This window comes from Convolutriloba macropyga, chromosome 6 (genome assembly GCF_964194025.1).
Source record: "Convolutriloba macropyga chromosome 6, txConMacr16.3, whole genome shotgun sequence".
Classification (NCBI taxonomy): domain Eukaryota; kingdom Metazoa; phylum Xenacoelomorpha; order Acoela; family Convolutidae; genus Convolutriloba; species Convolutriloba macropyga.
Genome location: NC_134473.1, coordinates 50,360,212 through 50,386,551, shown reverse-complemented (window position 1 = coordinate 50,386,551; position 26,340 = coordinate 50,360,212). Strand labels below are relative to the sequence as shown.

General features: G+C 35.9%; 2 protein-coding genes across 2 annotated transcripts in view; one reads left to right on the top strand and one right to left on the bottom strand.

Annotated features, from left to right (window-relative positions):
* Positions 1-26,340, bottom strand: part of LOC142341737 (S phase cyclin A-associated protein in the endoplasmic reticulum-like) — a 636,081-nt gene that overhangs the window by 83,973 nt on the left and 525,768 nt on the right. The window contains exons 20-21 of the mRNA XM_075392909.1: positions 19,899-20,025; positions 16,951-17,106 (exon numbers count right to left, since the gene is read on the bottom strand). Coding sequence (XP_075249024.1) covers positions 16,951-17,106; positions 19,899-20,025 — 283 coding nt within the window. The remainder of the gene's footprint in view (positions 1-16,950; positions 17,107-19,898; positions 20,026-26,340) is intronic.
* LOC142341735 (26S proteasome regulatory subunit 10B) overlaps positions 1-26,340 on the top strand; it is a 400,468-nt gene that overhangs the window by 226,458 nt on the left and 147,670 nt on the right. The window lies entirely within an intron of this gene.

The following is a 26,340-nucleotide window of genomic DNA, read 5'->3' as shown; positions in this document are numbered from 1 at the left end:
TGGGGGGGGGGGTGGAGCCAATAGTGGGGGTGGGGGATCAACAAAGGGGGGGGGGGTTGTCAACCTCTAAGAACCGCCCCTCACACCATAAGTATACGTATAAGTCTCCAAGACAGTTTGAGCTGAAACAGACCTGAAAAGCTCTAAGAGCACATAATGCCCGCTGGGCGCTACCTGTTTATCCCGTTTTTGAGGACGAAAAGTCAAAAGCGTCAGACGAAAAATTGGTCAAGCGAAAAATCGCATAAAAAAAGACCGACAGGACTAATATAATTGCTACAAACTTCGTTTGAGAGCAATTAAAAACAGAGATAAATGTTCAAACCGAAATGAAATCAAAATTCAAGTCATGAACAAACTTGCTTTCTGCTAAAAAAAACCTGAAGAATTTCAATACTCCTCTTCGAGTCGCAAAGACCTGTAGAATATCAATACTCCTCTTCGAGTCGTAAAAACCTACAGAATCTCAATACTCCACTTCGAGTCAAAAAAACCTGTAGAATACCAATACTCCTCTTCGAGCTGTAAAAACCTATGTAATACTAATACTCCTTTGGAGCCGTTAAAAGACCAAAACATTTACAATAATTTCTCAACACAAACCTTGTTCGAAAGCAATTAAACATACATGGCAGATTGCCGGAAAATAGCCACCGCGTTGATTCCAATAAGCATGATTAGGATTGAAAGAATAGAAGATATTAAAAAAAAACATTTTATTTTTGTACAACAACACTTTTTAAGTCCGATTTATTTTGATGGCATTTCGTAGCTAAACATACTACTGTTTCTTAGAGAGAGGCTACAGGGGCTACGACCAATAAACAACATAGCCGCAGATTGACGGAAAATAGCCGCCGTTGATTCCCATAACTCTATTGGGATTGAAAGAAAATATCAACAAAGATTGATTTTTGTATAAAAACATTCTTATGTGCAATTTATTTTGATGTCATTTCTTAATTGAACATACTCCTGTCTCTCAAGTTGGGGAGATGGGTAGTGCTGGTGTAGTTGGGGGGGGGTAGTTGGGGGTAGTTAGGTAAAGGGAGGGGGTAGTTTGGGGGTAGGGGTAGGTGGGGGGGGGGGGTAGGTAGATGGGTGGGTGGGTAGATAGGTTAGCGAGGTGGGTAGTTGGGGGGGGGGGGGGGGGTAGGTGGTGGTAGCTAGGTGAAGGGAGGGTGGGTGGGTGGTAAGTTGGGAGGGTGCGGGGGCGGTCTAGGCAGGTGTTGGGGGGAGAAGGGAGAGATGGTAGATAGGTGGTGGGCGGGGGTTGTGCGGTGTAGGTTAGATAATTAGGGGTGACTTATATAGGAACAAAAAATCTCAAAAGGAACTCTTCACCTTGAACAATACCAGCAGTTCCTAATTACTATACATTAGAGACGAAGCTACTGTTAAAGTCCAATGCTCGAAAACGGAAGTCAACAATCAAAAACGGAGCTAAAAGCTCGAACAGAAAGACGTCAAAATTCAAGTCATGAACAAACTTGCTTTCTGCTTAAAAAAACCTGTAGAATTTCAATACTTCTCTTCGAATCGTAAAAACATGCAGAATCTCAATACTCCTCTTCGAGTCGTTAAAACCTGCAGAATCTCAATACACCACTACGAGTCGAAAAAACCTGTAGAATACCAATACTCTTCTTCGAGGATAAAATAGCCGCCCCGTTGATTCCAATAAGCATGATTGGGATTGCAAGAATAGAACATATTGAAAAAAAAGACTTTTGTACAAAAACATTTTTTAAGTCCGATTTGTTTTGATGGCATTTCGTAGTTGAACATACTTCTGTTTCTTAGAGAGAGGCTACAGGTGCTACTATCAATACCAATAAACATTAGAGTTGGCAACTAAGACTTATAGGAACGACGTTAAAATAGCGGGCATCTAAAATTGGGCTTTATGTGTTTATCCCGTTTCTATTTCGACTTCAATTTTTTATATTGACGCTGTTCAATTTGAATTGCTTTGCTGAGCAACTGATGTTCAAAATCACTTTTAGCAGAAGCGAAACATTTTTTTGTTCGACGAAGTAAAAAAACATAGCATGACAAGTCCTGACGTACAATTCAAAGAATTTTTATTGACTAAACAAAAAACTAGACCTAGAACGGACTATGATTGGATTGGGAAAACCCTTTACAAAATCTTAACCAAAAAATTGAAAAAACGGTAAAAATCAAAGTGAAATTGCCGCATGTGAACAAAAAACCACAAGCGAGAAAGCGAATTTTTGTTCAAACATCGTTTTCTCACTCCACTTAAAATTTAGAGCGAAAAAATTTTACGCCGCAAAACCACTCGCTTTTTCGTTCGACTTCCTGTTTCGGCGTGACCAAAATCACCACTTCAATTTGACTTCAAAAATCATGAAAATGTGTGAACAGATTGCCCATCCTTATGACTAAACAACTGAACATCTATTGTGAACCCTGAACCTCCACAAATGTCATAAAAAATTAAGGAAGAATAGAAACGGCAATCAAAAACAAATTAAACAAAAAAAAACTAAAAAAACTTAAGTTTTTTTAACTTGAGTTTTTTTATAGTACAAGGAAACATAAAGCCGAATAAAGTTCCTTTGCAACTAGAGCAATGAAAAAGTAGCAAAACAATGGACAAGCCATAATAGGCTAAGAAACTTGTCTAAGATTAAAAAAAAGGAAAACTTCAAAAAGAATTGGAAAAATGGTTCTCAATTTTTTTGTCAATTTTCCTTTAAAAAATAAGTTATACGAAGGAAACCTTAACCAATTCGCATCTGAATATTTCTTAAGTAATAAGCTTCTATCCAAATCCCACTTGAAGCTTTAAAACAAAAAAACAGGCAAAAAATCATTAAATATCGTATATAAATATCGTATAAGGTATATTGAAACCTTCAATTCCTACCAGAACAAGCCTAAAACTATTACAATATCATAATCAATCCTCATAATCATCAAAAGTTGCAAAAAACTTCTTTTAAAACAAAAAAAATTCGCTCGCTTTGAAAAATTTTTTTTCACGCATCAATTTTTCGCTCTCTCAAAAACAGCGGTATGAACAAAAACCACTCTCTTTTCGCTTCGCTCTTCACTTTTGTTCACCACCAAAATCAGTCCATATTTTTTCACGCGTTTCATTTCCCGCTTCAAAAATCACCCAATAAAATTGATTAAAAAAAGGTCTTCTCCAATACTTCTCTTCGAATCGTAAAAACATGCAGAATCTCAATACTCTTCGAGTCGTTAAAACCTGCAGAATCTCAATACACCACTACCAGTCGAAAAAAACCTGTAGAATACCAATACTCCTCTTCGAGGATAAAATAGCCGCCCCGTTGATTCCAATAAGCATGATATTGCAAGAATAGAACACATTGAAAAAAAAGACTTTTGTACAAAAACATTTTTTAAGTCCGATTTGTTTTGATGGCATTTCGTAGTTGAACATACTTCTGTTTCTTAGAGAGAGGCTACAGGTGCTACTATCAATACCAATAAACATTAGAGTTGGCAACTAAGACTTATAGGAACGACGTTAAAATAGCGGGCATCTAAAATTGGGCTTTATGTGTTTATCCCGTTTCTATTTCGACTTCATTTTTTTATATTGACGCTGTTCAATTTGAATTGCTTTGCTGAGCAACTGATGTTCAAAATCACTTTTAGCAGAAGCGAAACATTTTCTTGTTCGACGAAGTAAAAAAACATAGCATGACAAGTCCTGACGTACAATTCAAAGAATTTTTATTGACTAAACAGAAAACTAGACCTAGAACGGACTATGATTGGATTGGGAAAACCCTTTACAAAAAAATCTTAACCAAAAAATTGAAAAAACGGTAAAAATCAAAGTGAAATTGCCGCATGTGAACAAAAAACCACAAGCGAGAAAGCGAATTTTTGTTCAAACATCGTTTTCTCACTCCACTTAAAATTTAGAGCGAAAAAATTTTACGCCGCAAAACCACTCGCTTTTTCGCTCGACTTCCTGTTTCGGCGTGACCAAAATCACCACTCCAATTTGACTTCAAAAATCATGAAAATGTGTGAACAGATTGCCCATCCTTATGACTAAACAACTGAACATCTATTGTGAACCCTGAACCTCCACAAATGTCATAAAAAATTAAGGAAGAATAGAAACGGCAATCAAAAACAAATTAAACAAAAAAAAAACTAAAAAAACTTAAGTTTTTTTAACTTGAGTTTTTTTATAGTACAAGGAAACATAAAGCCGAATAAAGTTCCTTTGCAACTAGAGCAATGAAAAAGTAGCAAAACAATGGACAAGCCATAATAGGCTAAGAAACTTGTCTAAGATTAAAAAAAAGGAAAACTTCAAAAAGAATTGGAAAAATGGTTCTCAATTTTTTTGTCAATTTTCCTTTAAAAAATAAGTTATACGAAGGAAACCTTAACCAATTCGCATCTGAATATTTCTTAAGTAATAAGCTTCTATCCAAATCCCACTTGAAGCTTTAAAACAAAAAAACAGGCAAAAAATCATTAAATATCGTATATAAATATCGTATAAGGTATATTGAAACCTTCAATTCCTACCAGAACAAGCCTAAAACTATTACAATATCATAATCAATCCTCATAATCATCAAAAGTTGCAAAAAATTTCTTTTAAAACAAAAAAAATTCGCTCGCTTTGAAAAATTTTTTTTCACGCATCAATTTTTCGCTCTCTCAAAAACAGCGGTATGAACAAAAACCACTCTCTTTTCGCTTCGCTCTTCACTTTTGTTCACCACCAAAATCAGTCCATATTTTTTCACGCGTTTCATTTCCCGCTTCAAAAATCACCCAATAAAATTGATTAAAAAAAGGTCTTCTCCAATACTTCTCTTCGAATCGTAAAAACATGCAGAATCTCAATACTCCTCTTCGAGTCGTTAAAACCTGCAGAATCTCAATACACCACTACCAGTCGAAAAAAACCTGTAGAATACCAATACTCCTCTTCGAGGATAAAATAGCCGCCCCGTTGATTCCAATAAGCATGATATTGCAAGAATAGAACACATTGAAAAAAAAGACTTTTGTACAAAAACATTTTTTAAGTCCGATTTGTTTTGATGGCATTTCGTAGTTGAACATACTTCTGTTTCTTAGAGAGAGGCTACAGGTGCTACTATCAATACCAATAAACATTAGAGTTGGCAACTAAGACTTATAGGAACGACGTTAAAATAGCGGGCATCTAAAATTGGGCTTTATGTGTTTATCCCGTTTCTATTTCGACTTCATTTTTTTATATTGACGCTGTTCAATTTGAATTGCTTTGCTGAGCAACTGATGTTCAAAATCACTTTTAGCAGAAGCGAAACATTTTTTTGTTCGACGAAGTAAAAAAACATAGCATGACAAGTCCTGACGTACAATTCAAAGAATTTTTATTGACTAAACAGAAAACTAGACCTAGAACGGACTATGATTGGATTGGGAAAACCCTTTACAAAAAAATCTTAACCAAAAAATTGAAAAAACGGTAAAAATCAAAGTGAAATTGCCGCATGTGAACAAAAAACCACAAGCGAGAAAGCGAATTTTTGTTCAAACATCGTTTTCTCACTCCACTTAAAATTTAGAGCGAAAAAATTTTACGCCGCAAAACCACTCGCTTTTTCGCTCGACTTCCTGTTTCGGCGTGACCAAAATCACCACTCCAATTTGACTTCAAAAATCATGAAAATGTGTGAACAGATTGCCCATCCTTATGACTAAACAACTGAACATCTATTGTGAACCCTGAACCTCCACAAATGTCATAAAAAATTAAGGAAGAATAGAAACGGCAATCAAAAACAAATTAAACAAAAAAAAACTAAAAAAACTTAAGTTTTTTTAACTTGAGTTTTTTTATAGTACAAGGAAACATAAAGCCGAATAAAGTTCCTTTGCAACTAGAGCAATGAAAAAGTCGCAAAACAATGGACAAGCCATAATAGGCTAAGAAACTTGTCTAAGATTAAAAAAAAGGAAAACTTCAAAAAGAATTGGAAAAATGGTTCTCAATTTTTTTGTCAATTTTCCTTTAAAAAATAAGTTATACGAAGGAAACCTTAACCAATTCGCATCTGAATATTTCTTAAGTAATAAGCTTCTATCCAAATCCCACGTGAAGCTTTAAAAAAAAAACAGGCAAAAAATCATTAAATATCGTATATAAATATCGTACAAGGTATATTGAAACCTTCAATTCCTACCAGAACAAGCCTAAAACTATTACAATATCATAATCAATCCTCATAATCATCAAAAGTTGCAAAAAACTTCTTTTAAAACAAAAAAAATTCGCTCGCTTTGAAAAATTTTTTTTTCACGCATCAATTTTTCGCTCTCTCAAAAACAGCGGTATGAACAAAAACCACTCTCTTTTCGCTTCGCTCTTCACTTTTGTTCACCACCAAAATCAGTCCATATTTTTTCACGCGTTTCATTTCCCGCTTCAAAAATCACCCAATAAAATTGATTAAAAGAAGGTCTTCTCCAATACTCCACTTCGAGTCGTAAAAAGACAGCGCCCCAATACAATTCAAATTCTTTGAATTGTAAAAAACAAATTATGAGCGCTATAATAGCCGGCTGAGAAGATGAGGGCGGCTATTAATAATTGCTTCAAACTTCGTTACAGAGTAAGTCAACAAATAGTCACTATGGGAGATAAGAACAAATCAACATGATAACGCTGCCGAAATAGCCAATGACATCAAAGAATCAGAGAACACGCCGGATACTACCTCTTATCACGAGTTTTTGCTTTAATGTTTCTTAATGGGACTTGCTCAGCGCAGACGAGAATGAAGAAAGTGAAGTCGTATCTAAATCACAGAACATTGACCTTTACACTGTAAACTTCAGCAAACAGCAGACAGATTTGGATGGGTGGAATGTCGGGATCCCATCAACACGTATTGCCCTCTAAACCATCAGTTTGTCTCCTAAGCAGCTTTGTTAAATCGCATACTTAGGAGTAGGGCTCTAAGAGAACTGCTCATGAAAAAAAACTTCAAAGCTTAAAAACCAACCAGACTAATATATACAGAATATCGAAAGTAAGCTAGCACTTCTACGAAAAAATTTGATGATCAACATATAAGTCGTCAGTAAATACGTAGAAAACTTTCTTCAAAACATTGCTTTACTACTCTAATGATCATGGCTGCATGAAATTTTGATATAAATAATAACGCCATATATAATGAAAAAGATTGATTGTTACACACACACACATACACACACACACACACACACACACACACACACACACACACAAGAAACCATTTTTAAAAGCACTTTGAGAAGAATGAAACTATCCTATGCAAGACAAAAAATATTTCAAGCAAAATGTTGAACACGCTGCCAACTACGGTAAAGCGAAACAAAATTTTTATTCGACGAAGTAAAAACTATAGCAGTCCTGACGTTTAGTTCCAAAAATTTTCATCAACTAGACCATGAATAACTATGAATGGATAGGAAAACCATTAGCAAAAAAAACAATAAAAATAGAAGTCAAATAGCAGCAAAAGAACAAAAAATAGTTTTTCAGTTTACTTCAAAATTAGAGTGAAAGGATCGCTTTTTCGCACCATTTCCCGTTTCGGCGTGACAAAAATATTCACTTCAATTTGACATTTGAAAAATCATGAAATTGTACGAATAGATCTTAAAAAAATATAACGGGAAGAATTCCGGAAAAGAGCGACTTTTTTGCAGTGTAATTCTTTTGCGGTAGTTTTTATTTGGAGTGAAAGACAGAGACGTTAAAGCAAAAAATCGCCCTTTAGACGGTGGTTTTTTGTTGACGAGCAGCATTTTGACTTCTGTTTTCACTAGTTTGTTCAAGTGCTTTAAACTGTTTTTTAATGGTGGTATAAATATAAAATTAAAAAAAAATTGCAAGTTTTAGCAACAAATTGGTAAAGTTCGTAATGTTAAAATGTTGAAAACCATTCCATTATGACTAGAGAAAACGCAGTAACTTGATATTAAACCAGAGCAGGTTCCTTGACGCCTAGGGCTTTAAATAACTGATAAATAAAAAATAACAAAAATTCTCAAAAATTGTAGAAAGCAGTATAAATTGAAATTTTCGAAATGACCTTTTAACCTTGAACCTTAAAGTGAATCAAAATTTGGTCAATTTTTTAAAAACTTTTGTCTATTTTTGAAGTTTCGAAAAATTTCACCTTCTTCAATCTTTCATTTAGAACAATTTTTGAAAGTTTCTAAGAAGAAGCACTAGACTGTGCAGTTTTAAACGACATTCAACAATTTTCAGCTTTTAAGTAAGCTTTGAGAATGTTGCGGGTGAAAAAGGGTAAATGATTGTTTTTGTAGAATCATCTCAACACAATTGTCAGGACTTGAGATTTTGTAGAAATTTTTATGAAAATTTAATGACAGATTCTGATTTTCGTTTCCATTTTTCCTTTCCACTGTTTCCACTGTGTATACACTGAGGACAAACTGAACTTCCATTTGGATTCGTCCAGCTAGTGATGTTTTTAAACTTCTATTCGCAAACACATGTTGATGATTTTTATGTCAAATTGGAGTATTGACTTTGGTCACGCCGAGGCTGCAACCGAAGGAAAAAGCGAGGGTTTTTGATTTGTAACTTTTATTCACAGCGGTTTTATTTAGAATGAGAGACAGGGGCTATAAACAAAATTTAATCTAATAATTGTTTTTTGTTCACGTTCAGCATTTGACTTCAGTTTTCACTGGCTGGTTCAATTATTTTAAACGTTTTTTCATGGTGGTAAACAGAGGAAAATTTCCGAGAAAAATTCTCCAGAGGAAAAATTTCTGGAGGACAAACAGATTTCAGGTCACTATTATAAGAGACGGTTTAAAACGTCGAAAATCGAACTCAATTAAAAGCTCTGAAAAAACTGCCACCACAGTCATTGAAACTACCACCACTCTGAAAAAACTGCCACATCAGGTCTTTAGACCACAAAACCATCACTTATTCAAGAAACCGTTCAACCGTTGAAGACATCAAGAAACTGTTCAATATAAATAAAAACCAATAAATAGCTTCAATCGTTTTTTTTTTTTCAGAGAGTTAACAAAATTACCTGTCATTATTAACAGTACATGATTCCTGTAAAAAAAAATAAAGCTAATATACAGTGAAAAGTCAAATCGCCGCAGGTAAAATAATGCATATTTGTTCAAACACTAATTTCTAACTGATTGTGACCCGATTGGAATTGAAAAAGTCGCTCCGGTTGTTTAACAAAAAATGGCAAAATTGCGCAAAATTTTGATTGGATGTCGTTGTTGTTCAGCAAACTCGTATTTCTTAACAAGACAGTAGTTTAGAGATGTAGGAGTGACATAAATATGATCAAAATTTCGCAAAATGGCCTCTTCACCTTGAATATTATCAGAAATTCCTAATTACTATACATTACAAACAAAGCTACTTTTAAAGTTGTTCCAAAACAGAAGTCAGCGTTCTAAAACAGAAGTCAGTGTTTGAAAACAAAGGTGAAGTTTAAAGTCATGACTCAAGCTAAAAAACCTGTAGAATCTCAATACTCCTCTTCGAGTCGTAAAAGCCTGTAGAGTGTCAATTTGCGAGCAATTAAAAACGCTCCAATCTTCAGTTGACAGAAACTTCTCACAAAGTTTCACGTTTATTCAACTAGTATTTTGCTTGAACATTAGCGAAACAAATGAATTGCTAGTGAACTCGTGAAACTTTTACTGAGTAGATTTGATGGAATAAGTTCACGTTGCTTTGTTTCATTTAAACATCAATAAAACACCAGCATAGCCAAACGGTATTGCAACAGTATAGCAAGAATTAGTTTTGCAACATAGTATATTAAAAAAAACACGAAGCCGGAAAATAACCATCGAGTCAGAGACCAATTGAGATTGAAATAAGCACAAAGAAATGATTGCTTCAAAAAAGCGAGCCCAATGACCTAAGAATGGAACTAGCCTAGAAAAGTCAAATAGATTTCATTCAAGATAAAAAGCGGCAAAATTATAATAAGTGACAAATTTTTGTCTGACAAAGAAAAAGAACATAGTAATTCAAGAACTAAAGCATTTCCATTGAGTAGTCAGATTACTGGAGGAAAATTTGGTATCAATTTTTGGCATGAAATGGAAATACAGCCTTAATTGTTGGCACTTAGAAAATAGTTTGAATTAAATCAAAATTTGCACCATTTTTCTCTAATTTTTGTCTACCTTTATGTTTCAAAAAATTTTACCTTGTTCACTCTTTCATTTAGAACTATTTTTGAATGCTTCTAAGAAGAAGCACTGGACTGTTAGATAGTGCAGTTTTCAACGAAATTCAACAATTTTAAAAAAAATTGTCAGGTTTTTAATGTTTGTCTACTTCTTTTTTAGTGAGTATTTTGCGGGTGAAAGTGGGTCAATGATTGTTTTTGAAGCGACATCTCACCAAACTTGTCAGGACATGAGACTTTGTAGAAATTTTGTGAAAATTTAATGACACACTGATTTTTGTTTCTGTATTTTTCCTTTCCACTGTATATACACTGAGGACTAACGGAACTTCTATTTGGATTCGTCCAATTAGTGCTGTTTCTAGACCTCTATTCTCAAACATATGTTGATGATTTTTATGTCAAATTTGAGTTGTCACTTTGGTCACGCCGAGGCTGCAAATCGAGGGAAAAAGCGAGAGTTTTTGATATGTAACTTTTATTTACGGCCGTTTTATTTAGAATGAGAGACATGGGGTTAAAAACAAATTGCCCTCTCGATGGTGGTTTTTTTCACGTGCAGCATATTGACTTCTGTTTTCACTGGTTGAATCAAATGTTTTAGACGTTTTTAATGGTGGAACAAAAGGATTTAAGGTCATTTTTTATAAGAGACGAATTAAATTGTCAAAATTCAAACTTCATTGAAGGCTCTGAAACAACTGCCACCACAGACGTTGAAACTGCCACCACTATGAAAAAACTGCCACCGTATCTGAAAAAACTGCCACATCAGGTCTTTAGACCACAAAACCATCACTTATTAGAAAACATCAAGAAACCGTTCAATTTAAATAAAAACCATTAAATAGCTTCAATCGTTCTTTTCCAAAGAGTTAACAAAATGACCTGCCATTATTAACACTACATGATTCCTGCCAAAACATAAAGCTAATATACAGTGAAAATAAATCAAATCGCCGCAGGTAAAATAATGCATCTCAAAAACCGAAAATTTGTTCAAACACTAATTTCTCACTGATTGTGACCCCGATTGGAATTGAAAAAGTCGCTCCGATCGTTTTACAAAGTAATGACAAAATTGCAAAATACTTTGCTTGGATGTCGCAGTTGAGCTAACTCTTATTTCTTAACAAGAAGACAGATATTAGTATCAATAGCAACCACAGCAAATTGTCAGATAATAGACGCCGCGGATCCCTTGACGCACGTCAGGATTAAAACAAAAAAAGAAACTAAGGTCGCATGAACTACTCTGGAACGGCTGCCAAGGCACACAAGGAAGGAGCATAGGCTAGCGAAACATTGGTGGTGTGAGTGGGAAAGAGTTCGAACTCTCGGATGACGGCACATTAACCTCTACGCTTCAGGGCTAAGTACGTTCATTGCTCACAATCCATTTTACTTTAGCAACAGACTTTATGTCTGAATGCTCGCAATTTAAATCACACAGATAAAATCAGAAAGTCAAGCGTGAAATGAAATCAATGAAGGGTCACGAGAAAAACGTGAGCGAAATGTAAGGTGATCTGAAAAAAATCATGACATGACAAGACCTGAACTACGATTCACTGAAAACTAAAAACTACTGTAGCAGAGTATGTCTTCAAAATGATTTTTCTGTCTATAGAATCTTTTCAGTAACCAATTTTCAAGCTCTCAAGAGGGTTCAAAGACGAAACAATAAAACATACCCGGCAGATTGCCGGAAAATAGCCGCCGTTGATTCCAATAAGCTTGATTGGGATTGAAATAACAGAAAAGATATTGAAAAAAAAAAGATTTTTGTACAAAAACATTTTTTTAAGTCCGATTTATTTTGATGGCATTTCGTAGTTGAACATACTTCTGTTTCGTAGAGAGAGGCTACAGGGGCTACTATCAATAACAATAAGCATTAGAGAGAGGTAACTAATACTTACAGGAACGACGTTCAAATAGCGGGCATCTAAAATTGGGCTTTATGGGTTTATCCCGTTTCTATTTCTGACTTCAATTTTTTATACCGACTCTGTTCATTTTGAATTGCTTTGCTTAGCAACTGATGTTCAAATTCACTTTTAGCAGAATGAGAGAAGAGAGAAACTAGCCTAGAGAAGTCAAAAATATTTCACGCAAAATGTCGAAAAAGCGGCAAAATGGTAAAGCGAAAAAAAGTTTGACGAAGTAAAAAAAAAATACGAGCGCAATAACAGCCGGCTGAGAAGATGAGGGCGGCTATTAAAAATACAAGGTTTTTTTTAACAAAAATTAAAAGCTCCAAATTTTCTTGAAAGTAGACAAAACTTGTGACCTCAATATCTCGAATACCCTTTCATTGTTTCCCGAGACAATCCAGTATTACATTTGCAAGCCCTAAAAAATTTCATTAGCCCATAAAGGTTTCCAAAATTTTAAATTTCAAAAGTTTTAGCAAATTTTAGCAAAATCTGTAAAATCAATGCCTTTAAAACCACTTCGATGTCATCAGACACTATCAAGTCGCCAATCCCTAAATAACTTTAATGGACACTTCAAAGACGAAACAAGCAAAATATGTCAAATATTTTCAAAAACTTAAAAAATTGCAATTTTTGAAAAAAAGCTTGATTAAATTTTTGATATTAATATCCTCAAAACATTTCATTGTCTCCGCGAACTATCCAGTAACCACCGTCAAGCTTTTACAAGAAGTTTCATTGACCCTCAAAATTGAAACACTCGAAAAAAAAATCGAACAATTTTCCAAAACACATAGCACAAAAACAGACACAAGTAGCTTGCGAGAGAGAGAGAGAGAGAGAGAGAGAGAGAGAGGAGGGGGGGGGGGGTTGGCAACACCTCAAAACCTAAGAACCGCCCTTAACACCATAAGTATGTCTCCAAAAACAGTTTATGTGAACAACATACTTGGAGACTAGTGAGCGGAAAGGCTCTAAGAGAACGGGTGAGACGAAAAATTAGTCAAGCAAAAAATCGCTTTAAAAAAGCGATGGGACTAATATAATTGCTAGACTTCACTTGTGAGCAATTAAGAATTACCATAAGATTGTCATTGCTCTCTCGAAGTTATTCAACAACTCGGCGTCACCTTGAAGTGGATGACTTCTCGATGGCAAAAACAACGGTATAGTAATGAGCAACCACGTAATTCGTAGTGAAAATAGTCCTTCGTCAACATAAGTCATCAAAAGTAAATTGGTAAATCAGATGTAAAAAGCAGATTCAACGGACGAAAACAGCCGGCAAACTGCCAGAACAGCAGCGACCGACTAGCAGACGAAAATAAATAACCATACAGAAATGAGTTGAGGAAGTTATCGACGTGGCTTCAAAAAAATTTTTAAAAAAACATTCAGGAAGATTTAAACTTTACTCAATTTCACTCAGCCGAAAGCTTTTTTGGTGATACATAATACACATATAAGTTTCTTGGATCGCAAAACAATTCAAAATATAACCGACTAACGTCGGGCGAATTCCTCTCAAATGACCGGCGAGCGGTTGGCTTCGTCAGTAGCTAGCCACCGTTTAGTGAGGCTGACTTTAGATAAATTGCAGGCGCCTAAGGTGAGCGCAGCGGGGGTGCAAAGGGGGATTGGGGGAAGGGCGGTGGGTGGGGGTGTGGGATCAGTTTATAAGAACCGCCCTTCACACCATAAGTATAAGTCTCCAAAAGTTTCTGTTAATCGCATACTTGAAGACTAGTTGGCTTAACGGCTATCAGAGAACTTAAAGGAAAACTGGGCGCTACCTCTTTATCCCGTTTCTGAAGACGAAAGTCAAATGGTTCAGACGAAAAATCGGCCAAGCGAAAAATTGCATAAGAGACAAACAGGATTAATAAACTTGCTACAAATTGCTTTTGAGAGAAATTAACAATGATATCCTAAAAAGTGCCTGTTCAGTCATTTATGATTAAAACATTTCTACTATAACTCATTGTTAATGAGGGTCAGAGATGATGAAATTACGCCACATAACAACAGCTGAAGTGCGGCATCAACAAAAAGAGAGACAGACAGACAGACAGACAGACAGACAGACAGAGAGAGAGAGAGAGAGAGAGAGAGATAGAGTGAGAGAGAGAGAGAGAGAGAGAGAGGGAGATAGAGTGAGGGAGAGAGAGAGATAGAGTGAGAGAGAGAGAGAGATAAAACGTGAACGAGAAAAGGTAGAGAAACCCCAAACGACAGAGAGAGAGAGAGAGAGAGAGAGAGAGAAAGAGAGATAATAATATTTTCCATGATGGGATTCGACTCAGCAACTTCTAGTTTTCTAGCCTTGTTAGTAAATAACTCACATAGAAAACTGAAAAAGGCAAAATTAAAAACACAAGTTTTCAACTTCGCAGTTGAAAACTATTTTTTTGTCTCGAAAGTTCTGCAAAGTAACCTATCTCCAAGACCTCAAAAGTTTCGTTGGCCCGTAATGGCCGTTAAACTCAGAAAAGGACAAAAAAAATTAAAAATTTTTGTTAACAATTGCAAATTTTAACAAAATCCTGCTAAAATTCAAGATATTAATATCTTAAGAACCATTTCATTGTCTGAAGGGACTATCCAGTATCACTGTTTCAAGCCTGAAATAGTTTCACTGGCACATAAAGATAGAACCAAACACTTGGAACAACCAAACACTTGGAACAAGATAAAAATTTTCCAAAACAATTGAAAAAATTTTAAATTTTATCCAAAAATTACTAAAACTGGGGTCATAAAAAATATTGATCACCATTCAATTAACTCTAAAAAATATGCAGCAGCTTATTATCACACCTTGGAGGAGGTGCCAGTGCCTCTGGTGCCGGAAAAAAACTCAAAACATAAAAAATTGCAAATATTTTAAAAAATTGCTTAAATTAGTGATATTAAAATCTTGAAAAACATTCCATTACATCTATATTAACATGCAGTAACATATTATGAAACACTAGAAGAAGTTCCGTGGCTCTTTCGGCAAAAACTAAAAAATAACAAAAAATTTCAAAAACTTAAAAAAATTGCAAGTTTTATTGCTAAAACTTGTAATATTAAAAGGATGAAAATTAATACATGACCAACAAAAATTTCCCAGTAACTTACTATCAAACCCTATCCGAAGTTTTCTGACCCTCGAGGGTCGAAAAACTTGAATAAGGACTCAAAAAAAACCAAGAAAAAGAAAAAATTGGAAAAAACTGTCAAAAAATGCTAAAAATCATATGGTCGCAACAAAAATCATGACGACGAAATAAAAAAACCAAGAAAAGGCCAATTATAGCCTCAGCTATCGCTGTGCGGCTATTAATAAAAAATATGAGAAGTTTTCTACTGAGTAACCGATCAAAGGCAACAGCTTCCCTGAAATTTTCTTTTTCTTAAATCCCTTATCAGGTATGTGTACAACAGAATGACAAATAATAGACATTGGCAAAACTTTTTAAATTATTCAGTTCTCAATCGGTTTCCGTATTGACCTTTCTCACTTTTTTCCCATTGAAACGGAAAACATTCCCAGCAGATTGCAGTAAAATAGCCGCCATTGATTTAACCTCGATTAGGATTGAAAGAACCGAAGAACATTGAAGAAAGATGTTTACAGAAAACTATGCATACTCCTGTTTCTCAAAAAGATGCAGGGAAAAGTATCAATACCAATGAACAATAGAATCGGTAACTAAGACTAATTAGAACAAGTTGAAATGCCTGCATTCAAAATTGGGCTTTTTTGGGTTTCTTCCGTTGCTTTCTTGATTTCGAATGCGGATATTGACTCTCTTCATTTTACATTGCATTGTTGAGCAACTGCTGTTTAGAAGCATTTTCCCCAGAATCAGCGAAGAATTAAACTAGCCCAGATAAGTCAAAGATATTTCACACTGTGAACTAAGGTGAAGCAAAAGAAAATTTTGATTCGCTTTATAAAGTGAATAAAATTAGCCGGCGAAGATAAAGGGGACTATTAATCATAATTAAATATAATTAAGCCAAGCATCGTCTCTTTTCAGCATCATTCAAAGAATACTTTTGATGCGTTTCGTTAGTCCAGGATGTTATAAGCGCTGAAAAATGAAAATAGATTTTAGAACTCATTTAAAAGTTCGTTTTGAAATATATTTCCGCTTTTTTTTTCAGTATGAATTCCATTAAGACTTAATAATTGTTCTGCATACAAATAAAAAAGTTGACAAATGTTATGGGATTTGTTTTTTCCTCAATGAAATTAATGAATCTGTCCCAGTATATGATAAATTTAAAATTTTTGGTTTTTTTTCTTGATTTATAAAATCCACGTTTTCGAAACTCATATCTTCTCAGCCAAATTCATATTCGAGTATTCCGTTTGTGCGAGGACATATATTAATTTCCTTTGATCCGAAAATGGCGAAATACAAAATTTAATGAAATCCACGGCTTTTGATAACTTTTCCGTCAACTTTTAGGGCAGAAAACCATGAATTTTCCAAACCCCCTATCTTCTCGACACATGAAATCCTGTGTGTAAATATTCTACTCTGCAAGGCCTTTCAGATGATAGCACTCATGTCTCTCTGATTAATATTCAAGGAGAGTAGAGGTTAACAATGAGCGAACAAAAACAGCCATGCCAGCATAGAGTACCTTCTCTCAATACAGGTCAGAAAAATAACGTTAGATAGAAAATTCATCGTTATTAAATTTGCGAATCGTGTTCGTTCTTTCCATATTTTGAGTTACAATTGGCCGTATGAAGACCTGTATGTTGACCTGTGGTCCTTAACTCTAACCTCCTGGTCAACTGCGTATTTCGTAGTTGTGTCCATGACAGTCGCAATGAGAACACAAAGTGAGGACACAATCTGATTTTTTGGAAGACATGACGGCTGACTCTGATGCTGCTGTTGATGATATTGGCCATTTTTAGGTGGTGCTGCCAGAAGGCTCTAAAAGCATTATTGGGTTAAAAGACAACATATTGTTGATGATTTTGAACGCCTAAGATCGGATTTGTTGAGGAGCTTTCTGAGTTGTTTCCAGGTTTGACTTTAAGAGAAGCAAATCATCTTTAAAAAAACTAATAATCAAAAATGTATTTTATTGTTGGGGGTTGGTATTTTAAAAAGATTCAAAAACTGTAGGTGCTCCTATAGATGTAATTCGATTTAGAGTACAGCCAGGATACTGCCAGAAAATAGCCACCATTGGTTCCAAGAAAAAACTAAAACAAAATGACTTTCGTATAAAACTAATTTTAAAGTGCGAACTATTTTGATGTCAATTTGTAGTTGGACATACTCCTGTTTCGTAATGAGAGGAATCAGGGGGCTAGTATCAATACAAATAAGCATTAGAGATGGTAACAAAGACTTAGAAGAACAAAGTTCAAGTAGTGGGCATCAAAATTGGACTTTATAGGTTTATCCCGTTTCTATTTTGATACTGATATTGATTCTGTTCATTTTAGATTGCTATGCTGAGCAATCACTGCTTAAAAGCACATGCAGCAGAATGAGCGAGTAACAAAATCAGCCTGCAGAATTTTTCATGCAAAATGTTGAACAAGCTTTGAACTAAGGTAAAGCGAAACAAATTTTTGTCCGACGACGTGAACAAATATAGCAAGACAAGTAAACAAAAATGAAATACAATACAAAGAATTGAATGAAAAATGACTGTCAAAAAAATGATAACATTCGTGACGTTAAGATCTTGCAGGAAATTCCATTACATCCAGAAATTATACAGTAAATTATTTTCAATTCCTAGAGGAGGTTCCTTTGCTATTGAGTCTGAAAACACCTAAAAACGACAAAAATTTCAAAAAATTTGAAAAGGCAAGATTTAAAAAAATGCTCTAAAACTTGAGATAGAAGTTGAAAAATAATCCATGACCAAAAAAAAATTTTCAGTAACTTATTATCAAACCCTGACGGGGGCTCAATAGTGGAGGGATCTTCAACCTCTAAGAACGGCCCTTCAACCATAAGTATAAGTCTCCAAAACAGTTTGAGCTGAAAGGCTCTAAGAGCACTTAATGCCCGCTGGGCGCTACCTGTTTATCCCGTTTTTGAGAACGAAAAGTCAAAAGCGTAAGACGAAAATTCGATCACGCAAAAAATCGCATTAAAAAAAGACCGATAGGACTAATGTAATTGCTACAAACTTCTTTTGAGAGTAATTAAAAACCTCAAAAAAATGGTTTTTAATGTATAACTTACCAAAAACTCTCAAAACACTATCAAACAATCCTAAAACTATTACTGAACTCTATTCAAACCTATTAACCGAAAATCTAACAAACAGATTGCCGGAAAATAGCCGCCGTTGATTCCAATTAGCATGATTGGGATTGAAAGAATAGATATTGAAAAAAAATTATTTTTGTACAAAAACACTTTTTAAGTCCGATTTATTTTAATGGCATTTCGTAGTTGAACATACTTCTGTTTCTTAGAGAGAGTCTACAGGGGCTACTATCAATACCAATAAACATTAGAGTTGGCAACTAAGACTTAAAGGAACGACGTTCAAATAGCGGGCATCCAAAATTGGACTCTATGGAATTATCCCGTTTCTATTTCTGACTTCAATTATTTATACTGACTCTGTTCAATTTGAATGGCTTTGCTGAGCAACTGATATTCAAAATCACTTTTAGCAGAATGAGAGAAATGAGAAACTAGCCTAGAGAATTCAAAAAGATTTCACGCAAAATGTTGAAAAAGCGGCAAAATGAGGTAAAGCGAAACATTTTTTTGTTTGACGAAGTAAAAAAACAAAGCAGGACAAGCCCTGACGTACAATTCAAAGAATTTTCATCGACTAAACAAAAAACTAGACCTAGAACGGACGGACTATGAATGGATTGTGAACAGCATTTAGAAAAAAAATCCGATCCAAAAAATCGAAAAAACAGTAAAAATCAAAGTGAAATTGCCGCATGTGAACAAAAAACCACTAGCGAGAAAGCGAATTTTTGTTCAACCACGGTTTTCTCACTATACTTTAAATTTAGAGCGAAAAAATTTACGCCGCAAAACCACTCGCTTTTTCGCTCCACTTCCTGTTTCGGCGTGACCAAAATCACTACTCCAATTTGACTTCAAAAATCATGAAAATGTGTGAACAGATCTTAACAAAAAGACAGCGCCCCAATACAATTCAAATTCTTTGTATTGTAAAAAAAATAAGAGCGCTATAATAGCCAGCTGAGAAGATGAGGGCGGCTATTAACAAACAAAAAAGCCACTGCTTGAAAATGAAGCACCTGATCAAAATAATTCGCACACTCAGCAAAAATTTTTGACCCATCAAATTATTGCTCTCTCAAGCACAGCAATATTAACAAAAAGCTACTCCCTTTTCGCTTCATTCTCAAATTTTGTGCAAATTATCGAACCACTCAAACTCCAATTTTTTCAGCTTCAAAATTGCCTCCAATAAAAATTTTTAAAAAACAAAGACACGTCTCCAATACTCCACTTCGAGTTTAATATACGACAGCGCCCCAGAACAATACAATGTAAAAATAGGGCCTCTATAATAGCCGACTGAGATGAGGGGGATATTAATAAACATATTAACGTTTAACTCAGAATGAGTGTATATAGAGTTGATTTGAAAAATGATCTATCGACCCTTGCTTGAAAAACGTACACATTTTTTTCTCTTCGTCGTTGAGTCCTACACAGCCGCTAGAACATTAACGCTTCTGACTATATTTGCTCTTACTCACATTGAGGTGGTTGTTGATGATGTCGATTAGGGGCGATATTTTGTTGGTATAGAGAAGGTAGCGACAGTTCTCGTATCCTCCAGACAGGCAGCAGTTAACTAACACTGACGCAGCCAACGACTCCGATCTGAAAGCATAATTCATTCTGAAGAGCGACATGAAATGGGGTCCTCTAGAGTCGAACATATATTGCCTTCAAGGACCTATTGATAATTAGGAATTGACTCCATTGACTATCATTAGGGGTTCAGAATTTACTTAGTCATTCAGAAGTCATTTAAAAATTAAGTCGTACAATTGCGCAAATAATCGACAAGACATCATACACATGAAATTTTAAACCATGAGCGACAAAACTGCAGAGCTAAATCACCGTTTCAACACCCAGAGGCAGGGCCAAATAGTTGCAAAACAATATACTGAGAAGAAGAAAACAGCCAAAGGTATCCTCTAATATCCTCTATTGAATTGAAGGTTTCCACCAAGCAGAATTATAAACCAAAACAGCCCAAAAATCCATTCTTTAGGATGCAGTGCAAATCCAAAACGAACTCTTATTCGCAAGGGAATAAAAAGCATTCACTCGGAGGTAATTACTCAAAAATAAGTACTCAGGCTTCAGGAAAAAAGCGAGCATTGAAAAAAGAATAGAACTAATCATTTATCACCCCTTTCGATAAAAAAACAATGCAAAAAAAACAACTGCAATTGCTGAGTAGCCCACACTAAAAACCAGCCGTCGAACGTCGAACGAATAGCTCTCGAATGACAGACGGGGGTAGCCTAATTGCACGAACATAACCGACTAAGGTCGGGCGAATCGCTCTCAAACGACTGGCGAGCGGTTGTCTTCGTCAAATCCTATACTTTAAGGAGGTTAGCTTTAGCTTAATTGAAAGGCCGTGGGATCAGTATGGGGGTTGGGGGGTTCGAACTTTGATACAGAGGTAAATCTATGCCAACCGAGAACGTCTGGAGACTAATGACCAGCGGTTTTGGCTTGCTTGCTCCCTTAGTCAACGGAAGGTGCACCTCCGGGCGTTACCTGTTTATTCGGTTTTTGAGTTAAGACAAAAAATCCATCGACCCACAAATTGCATGAAAAGACAAAAACACTAATATGATTGCTGCAAACTTCGTTTAAGAGCAATTTAAAATTCCATTTAGCACAAACTAGAGAATTTTCCGGGCTGCAAACTGTTTCAACACATAGTAATCTCTAGGCAATTCAGGCTCTTCAATTCAAGAAGTCGAGCATGAAAAAACCACTCGAGGGGTCAAATCACGATTGCCGGCAAAATAAAGTGCTAGAAAATGATCATGTAACAATTTTTGCCCAAAGAGACATTAACAATAATTACCAACTTCGTTTGAGAGGAATTAAAAAAAATCTAACACAACCGACTAACGTCGGGCGAATTGCTCTCAAACGACTGGCGAGCGGGTGACTTCGTCAGTAGCTACCCACAGTTTAAGGAGGCTAGCTTTAGTTTAACTGAACGGGCGTGGGCGAGCACGGCGGGGGATATGGAGGTGGTGAGGCAAGTTGGGGGAGCGCAAGAGGGGGGGGGGGGGGGGGTCGAGAGCGCGTGGGGTCAAACTCTACGAACCGCCCCTTTTACCATGAATGTCTCCAAATTTCGGTGAACGGCTAACTTAGTGTCTAGTGAGCCGAACGGCTCTAAGAGAACTTAATGGCCTCCGAACGCTACCGATCTCGTTTCTGAGGACAAAAGTCAAAGATGAGGAAAAACATCTATCAACGAAAAATCGGTCAGGCAAAAAAAGATGTATAAACTCTACAAACTTCGTTTACGAGCAATTAAATGCCTATTTATCACAGTTTTGAGCAATTTTACGGTTCCAAAAGTTCCAACCCACAGTAATTTTGAAGCTGTTCCAACTCTTCAATTTTTGTGCGCACACGATTAATAATCTCGCTTACAAATTTCTCAACAAGAGCATATTAGATCACGAAGTAAATCGAACAATTTTAGCTTTAAAAAGTCACTCGAGAAGACAAATCACTTAAGCTAGTGAACGAAAGTTTTAGAACAAGACGGCAAATACTCTCAAGTGAACATTTTGCTTAAAAAGACAAATATCTACAAACATAACCGACTAACGTCGGGCGAATTGCTCTCAAACGACCAGCGAGCGGTTGTCTTCGTCGGTAGCTAGCCACGGTTTAGTGATGCTAGCTTTAGCTTAACACAAGGAGCGTGAGGCGAGCGCAGCGGGGGTGAACCAGGTGTGTGGGGGGCGATAATGGGAGTGCGATCTTTGGCTGCACGGGGCCCTTATGATGTGCAGGGGTGGGAATTGGGCGGGGGGTAGAGTGAGGTGGCTCATGTGCCGGGGGGTGTTGTGGGGGTCAATTTCTAGAACCGTAAGTATAAGGGCCCCGTGCTCCCATAAGTATAAGTCTCGAAAACAGTCTGTGAATCATATACTTGGAAACAAATTGATAGTAGTGAGCTGAAAGGCACTAAGAGCCCTTATTGCCCTCTGGACGCTACCTGTTTATCCCGTTTTTGAGGACGAAAAGTCAAATGGGCCAGACAAAAAAACGGTCAAGCAAAAAATCGCATGAAAAAGACCAACAGGACTAATATAATTGCTACAGAATTCGTTTGAGAGCAAATAATAATTGCTGCAAACTTCGTTCGAGGGAAATTAATGAACATAAAACGACTAATGTCAGAAGAATTGCTCTCGAACGACAGGCGAGGCAATTTAAATCAGGCGCTGAAGCCTAAATAAATTCTTGTAGCATTGATCAATTTTTCTTTATGGGTGCAAAAACAGTTGGCCACGCTAGAATTCGAAGCATGGACCTCCCGATCCCTCGCCAGAAGCACTGCCCACTCGGCTATCAGTCTCTTCTTTTTGCTATGCTGCAAGCGATTTTATTTTTTAGCAACAAGTTTTACTTTGGAATAAGAACAATAGAGATCAATCAAAAATGAAGAACAAAAGAGTGAAAAAATCACTTGAGAAGTCAAAAAATGTTCTAGAAAAGCGCAAAAACGGTCAAGCAAAACATTTGCATAAGAACAGACCAACACGCTTACAATACTCGCTACGAACTTCGTTCTAGAGCAGTTAATAATCTCACCTCGCACTGCAGTCAATTTTATAGCTATTGTGAAGAGATAATGAATGCAGAAATACGCCGACGGGGACTCAGCGCGCGCTAGAAAAGTCTTGACATAGATTAGGCACCGCAATTACATAGTCCAGAAAGCAGAGAACAATCCTTTCTGAATTAGGATCAAATCAATGAAGCCTTGAGGAACAAGACAGCAATATTAAAGCACACTTACGCACGCTTAAGCATATTCGTACTTCTGTTTTCGAAGCGTTTTAATCTATTAATTTCTCGGTTTGTTGAAAAGCAGTAGTTAATTTATATACAATTCGAGAGCAATTAAAGATAACCGACTAACGTCGGGCGAATTGCTCTCAAAGGACTGGCGAGCCGTTGGCTTCGTCAGTAGCTAGCCACGGTTTAGTGAGGCTAGCTTTAGCTTGATTCGACTTTGCAACTTTTAGTTTTATAGCCTTTTTCGTAAATAAATGAGAAAACTGAAATTTTAAAAATTTGCAAAAAAATTGCAAAACTTAAAGAAAAGCTTCCAGATTTCGCAGTGAAAATGTGCAAAACTACTTTTTGTCTCTGGAGATATGTCAAGTAACCCATCTGCAAGACTTCGTTGGCCATTAACGATCGCTAACTCAGAAAAGGAGACAAATAATCAAAAATTTTGAGAACAATCGCTAACATAAACAAAATCTTGCTAAAATTCAGGATAATGAAATCTTTAAAACCATTTCATTGTCTCAAGAGACTATCCAGTATCCCTATTTCAAGCTTTAAATAGTTTCACTGGCTCATAAAGATCCATAAGATTGGAACAAAAATTTTCCGAAAATTGAAAACAATGTTATCAAAATATTGCTAAAGCTCGAGTCATTAAAATATTGAACATAAACCGACAAATGTCGGAAGAATTGCTCTTGAACGACAGGCGAGGCAATCTAATTCATGGTCTTTAATATAGATCAATTTTTCTTTATGCAAAAAACCTTGACCCCACCGGGATTCGAACCATTGAGACCCCGATTCGTGACCACCCGCACTAACCACTGCGCTATGCGTCACTTAATTTTCCTGTCCTGCAACCGAATTTATATTAGCAACAAGCATTAGAGATCACTCAAAAATGATGATTGAAAGCGTGAAAAAGTCACTTGAGAAGTCAAAGAATGTTCTAGGAGAATAGCGCAAAATAGTCAAGCGAAAAATTTGCGTAAAAAAAGACACACACGTTTACAATAATTGCTATGAACTGCGTTCAAGAGCAACTAATAACCATTCCATTAACTCTAGAAACTATGCGACAGCTTATCATCAAACCTTGGAGGAGGTCCCAAGAACCCTGGTGCCGGAAAAAACGATAAAAAACTCAAATTCAATTTCTAAAAATGCTGATATTAAAATCCATAAATATATTCCATTGCATCTAGAAGCTATGCAGTAACCTATAATCAAACCTTAGAGGCTATGCGGCTCTTGAAGCTAGAGAAACCCAAAAACTGCCAAAACTTGTGATAATAAAAGTTAAACAATCCATAGCCAAAAAACATTTGCTAGTGATTTATTATCAAATCCTAACGGAAAATTTCTGTGAGGCTGAAAAACCTAAATAATGACGATGTCCAAAAACTGAATTAAAAAAAAATTTGCAAAAAAAATGCTAAAAATTCTGGTGTTGAAATCATGAAAAAAGTTCCATTAAATTTAGAAACTTTACAGTATCCTATTTTCAAACGTCAGAGGAGATTCATCGGCTCTTGGGGCTGGACAAACCTAAAAACGGACAAAATTTTCCAAAAACGTGAAAAAATGCAAGTTTTATCAAAAAAATTGCCAAAATTTGTAAAATTAAAAAATTGAAAGATATTCCATGGCAATTCTTTTTCAGTAACTAATTATTAAACCCTTAACGACGTTTTCTGGCCCCTGCGTCTGGAAAGACGTGAATAATGAAAAATAAATGTTAATAAAATTGAAAAAAACTTGCACCTTTTGTCAAAAAAATGCTAAAATTTGTGCTGTTAAAAAGTTGAAACCAATCCACTGTCACTAAAACCTATGCAGTAACCTATTATAAAACCCTAGAGGAGGTTCCTTGACACCTAGGGCTGAAAGAACTCAAAAACGACAAATTTTCAAAAAGCTTGAAAAAAATTGTGAAAATTAGTAACATAGCTAGCAAATAGCCAGAAATCAACCGTAATAGCTTCATAGCTCTGTAGTCTCAAAAAGAAGATAAAAGACAGACCAAAAAAGAAACTTATACTTTTCATTAAGGGCTCAGCTGTTGAATTTTGATTAAGAATCTGTATTACTTATTACTGTTTCTATTAGCTGCTCTTAAATAGCATTCAATTAGAGTGACAAGCACTCATTTGACCTTATCTCTTTGAATTAAAGCAAAGAAAAGTCATTCAGAGTGAGGAAGTCATTTTTAAGAGTGAGTTAAGTCACGTTTGACCAACAATTTAATCACGCAAATGAATAATAAAAAAACTAGCTTCACTAAGAGTGAAAAATGACGTCACGCACGCAATTCAGTTGAAATTGCATGAACGATTGAACAAAAAGCAGATTTTAAGTGGTTGTGACGTCATATGGGCTTAACAAAAATCTTGACGACAAAATAAATAAACATACCCGGCAGATTGCCGGAAAATAGCCGCCGTTGATTCCAATAAGCATGATTGGGATTGAAATAACAGAAGATATTGAAAAAAAAAGATTTTTGTACAAAAACATTTTTTTAAGTCCGATTTATTTTGATGGCATTTCGTAGTTGAACATACTTCTGTTTCTTAGAGAGAGGCTACAGGGGCTACTATCAATAACAATAAGCATTAGAGAGAGGTAACTAATACTTATAGGAACGACGTTCAAATAGCGGGCATCTAAAATTGGGCTTTATGGGTTTATCCCGTTTCTATTTCTGACTTCAATTTTTTATACTGACTCTGTTCATTTTGAATTGCTTTGCTGAGCAACTGATGTTCAAAATCACTTTTAGCAGAATGAGAGAAGAGAGAAACTAGCCTAGAGAAGTCAAAAATATTTCACGCAAAATGCTGAAAAGGCGGCAAAATGAGGTAAAGCGAAACATTTTTTTATTCGACGAAGTAAAAAAAATAGGAGCGCTATAATAGCCGGCTGAGAAGATGAGGGCGGCTATTAAAAAAACCAAGAGAAGGCCAATAATAGCCTCAGCTATCGCTTCGCGGCTATTAATAAAATAGCGTGTTTTTAGCGATCGCTTGTTTGAACATAGCCACGGGGGGCACGGGGGGGGGGGGGGGTTGATGGGCATTGAGGGAGAAGAGGGGTGGGCAATATTGGGGCGGGGGG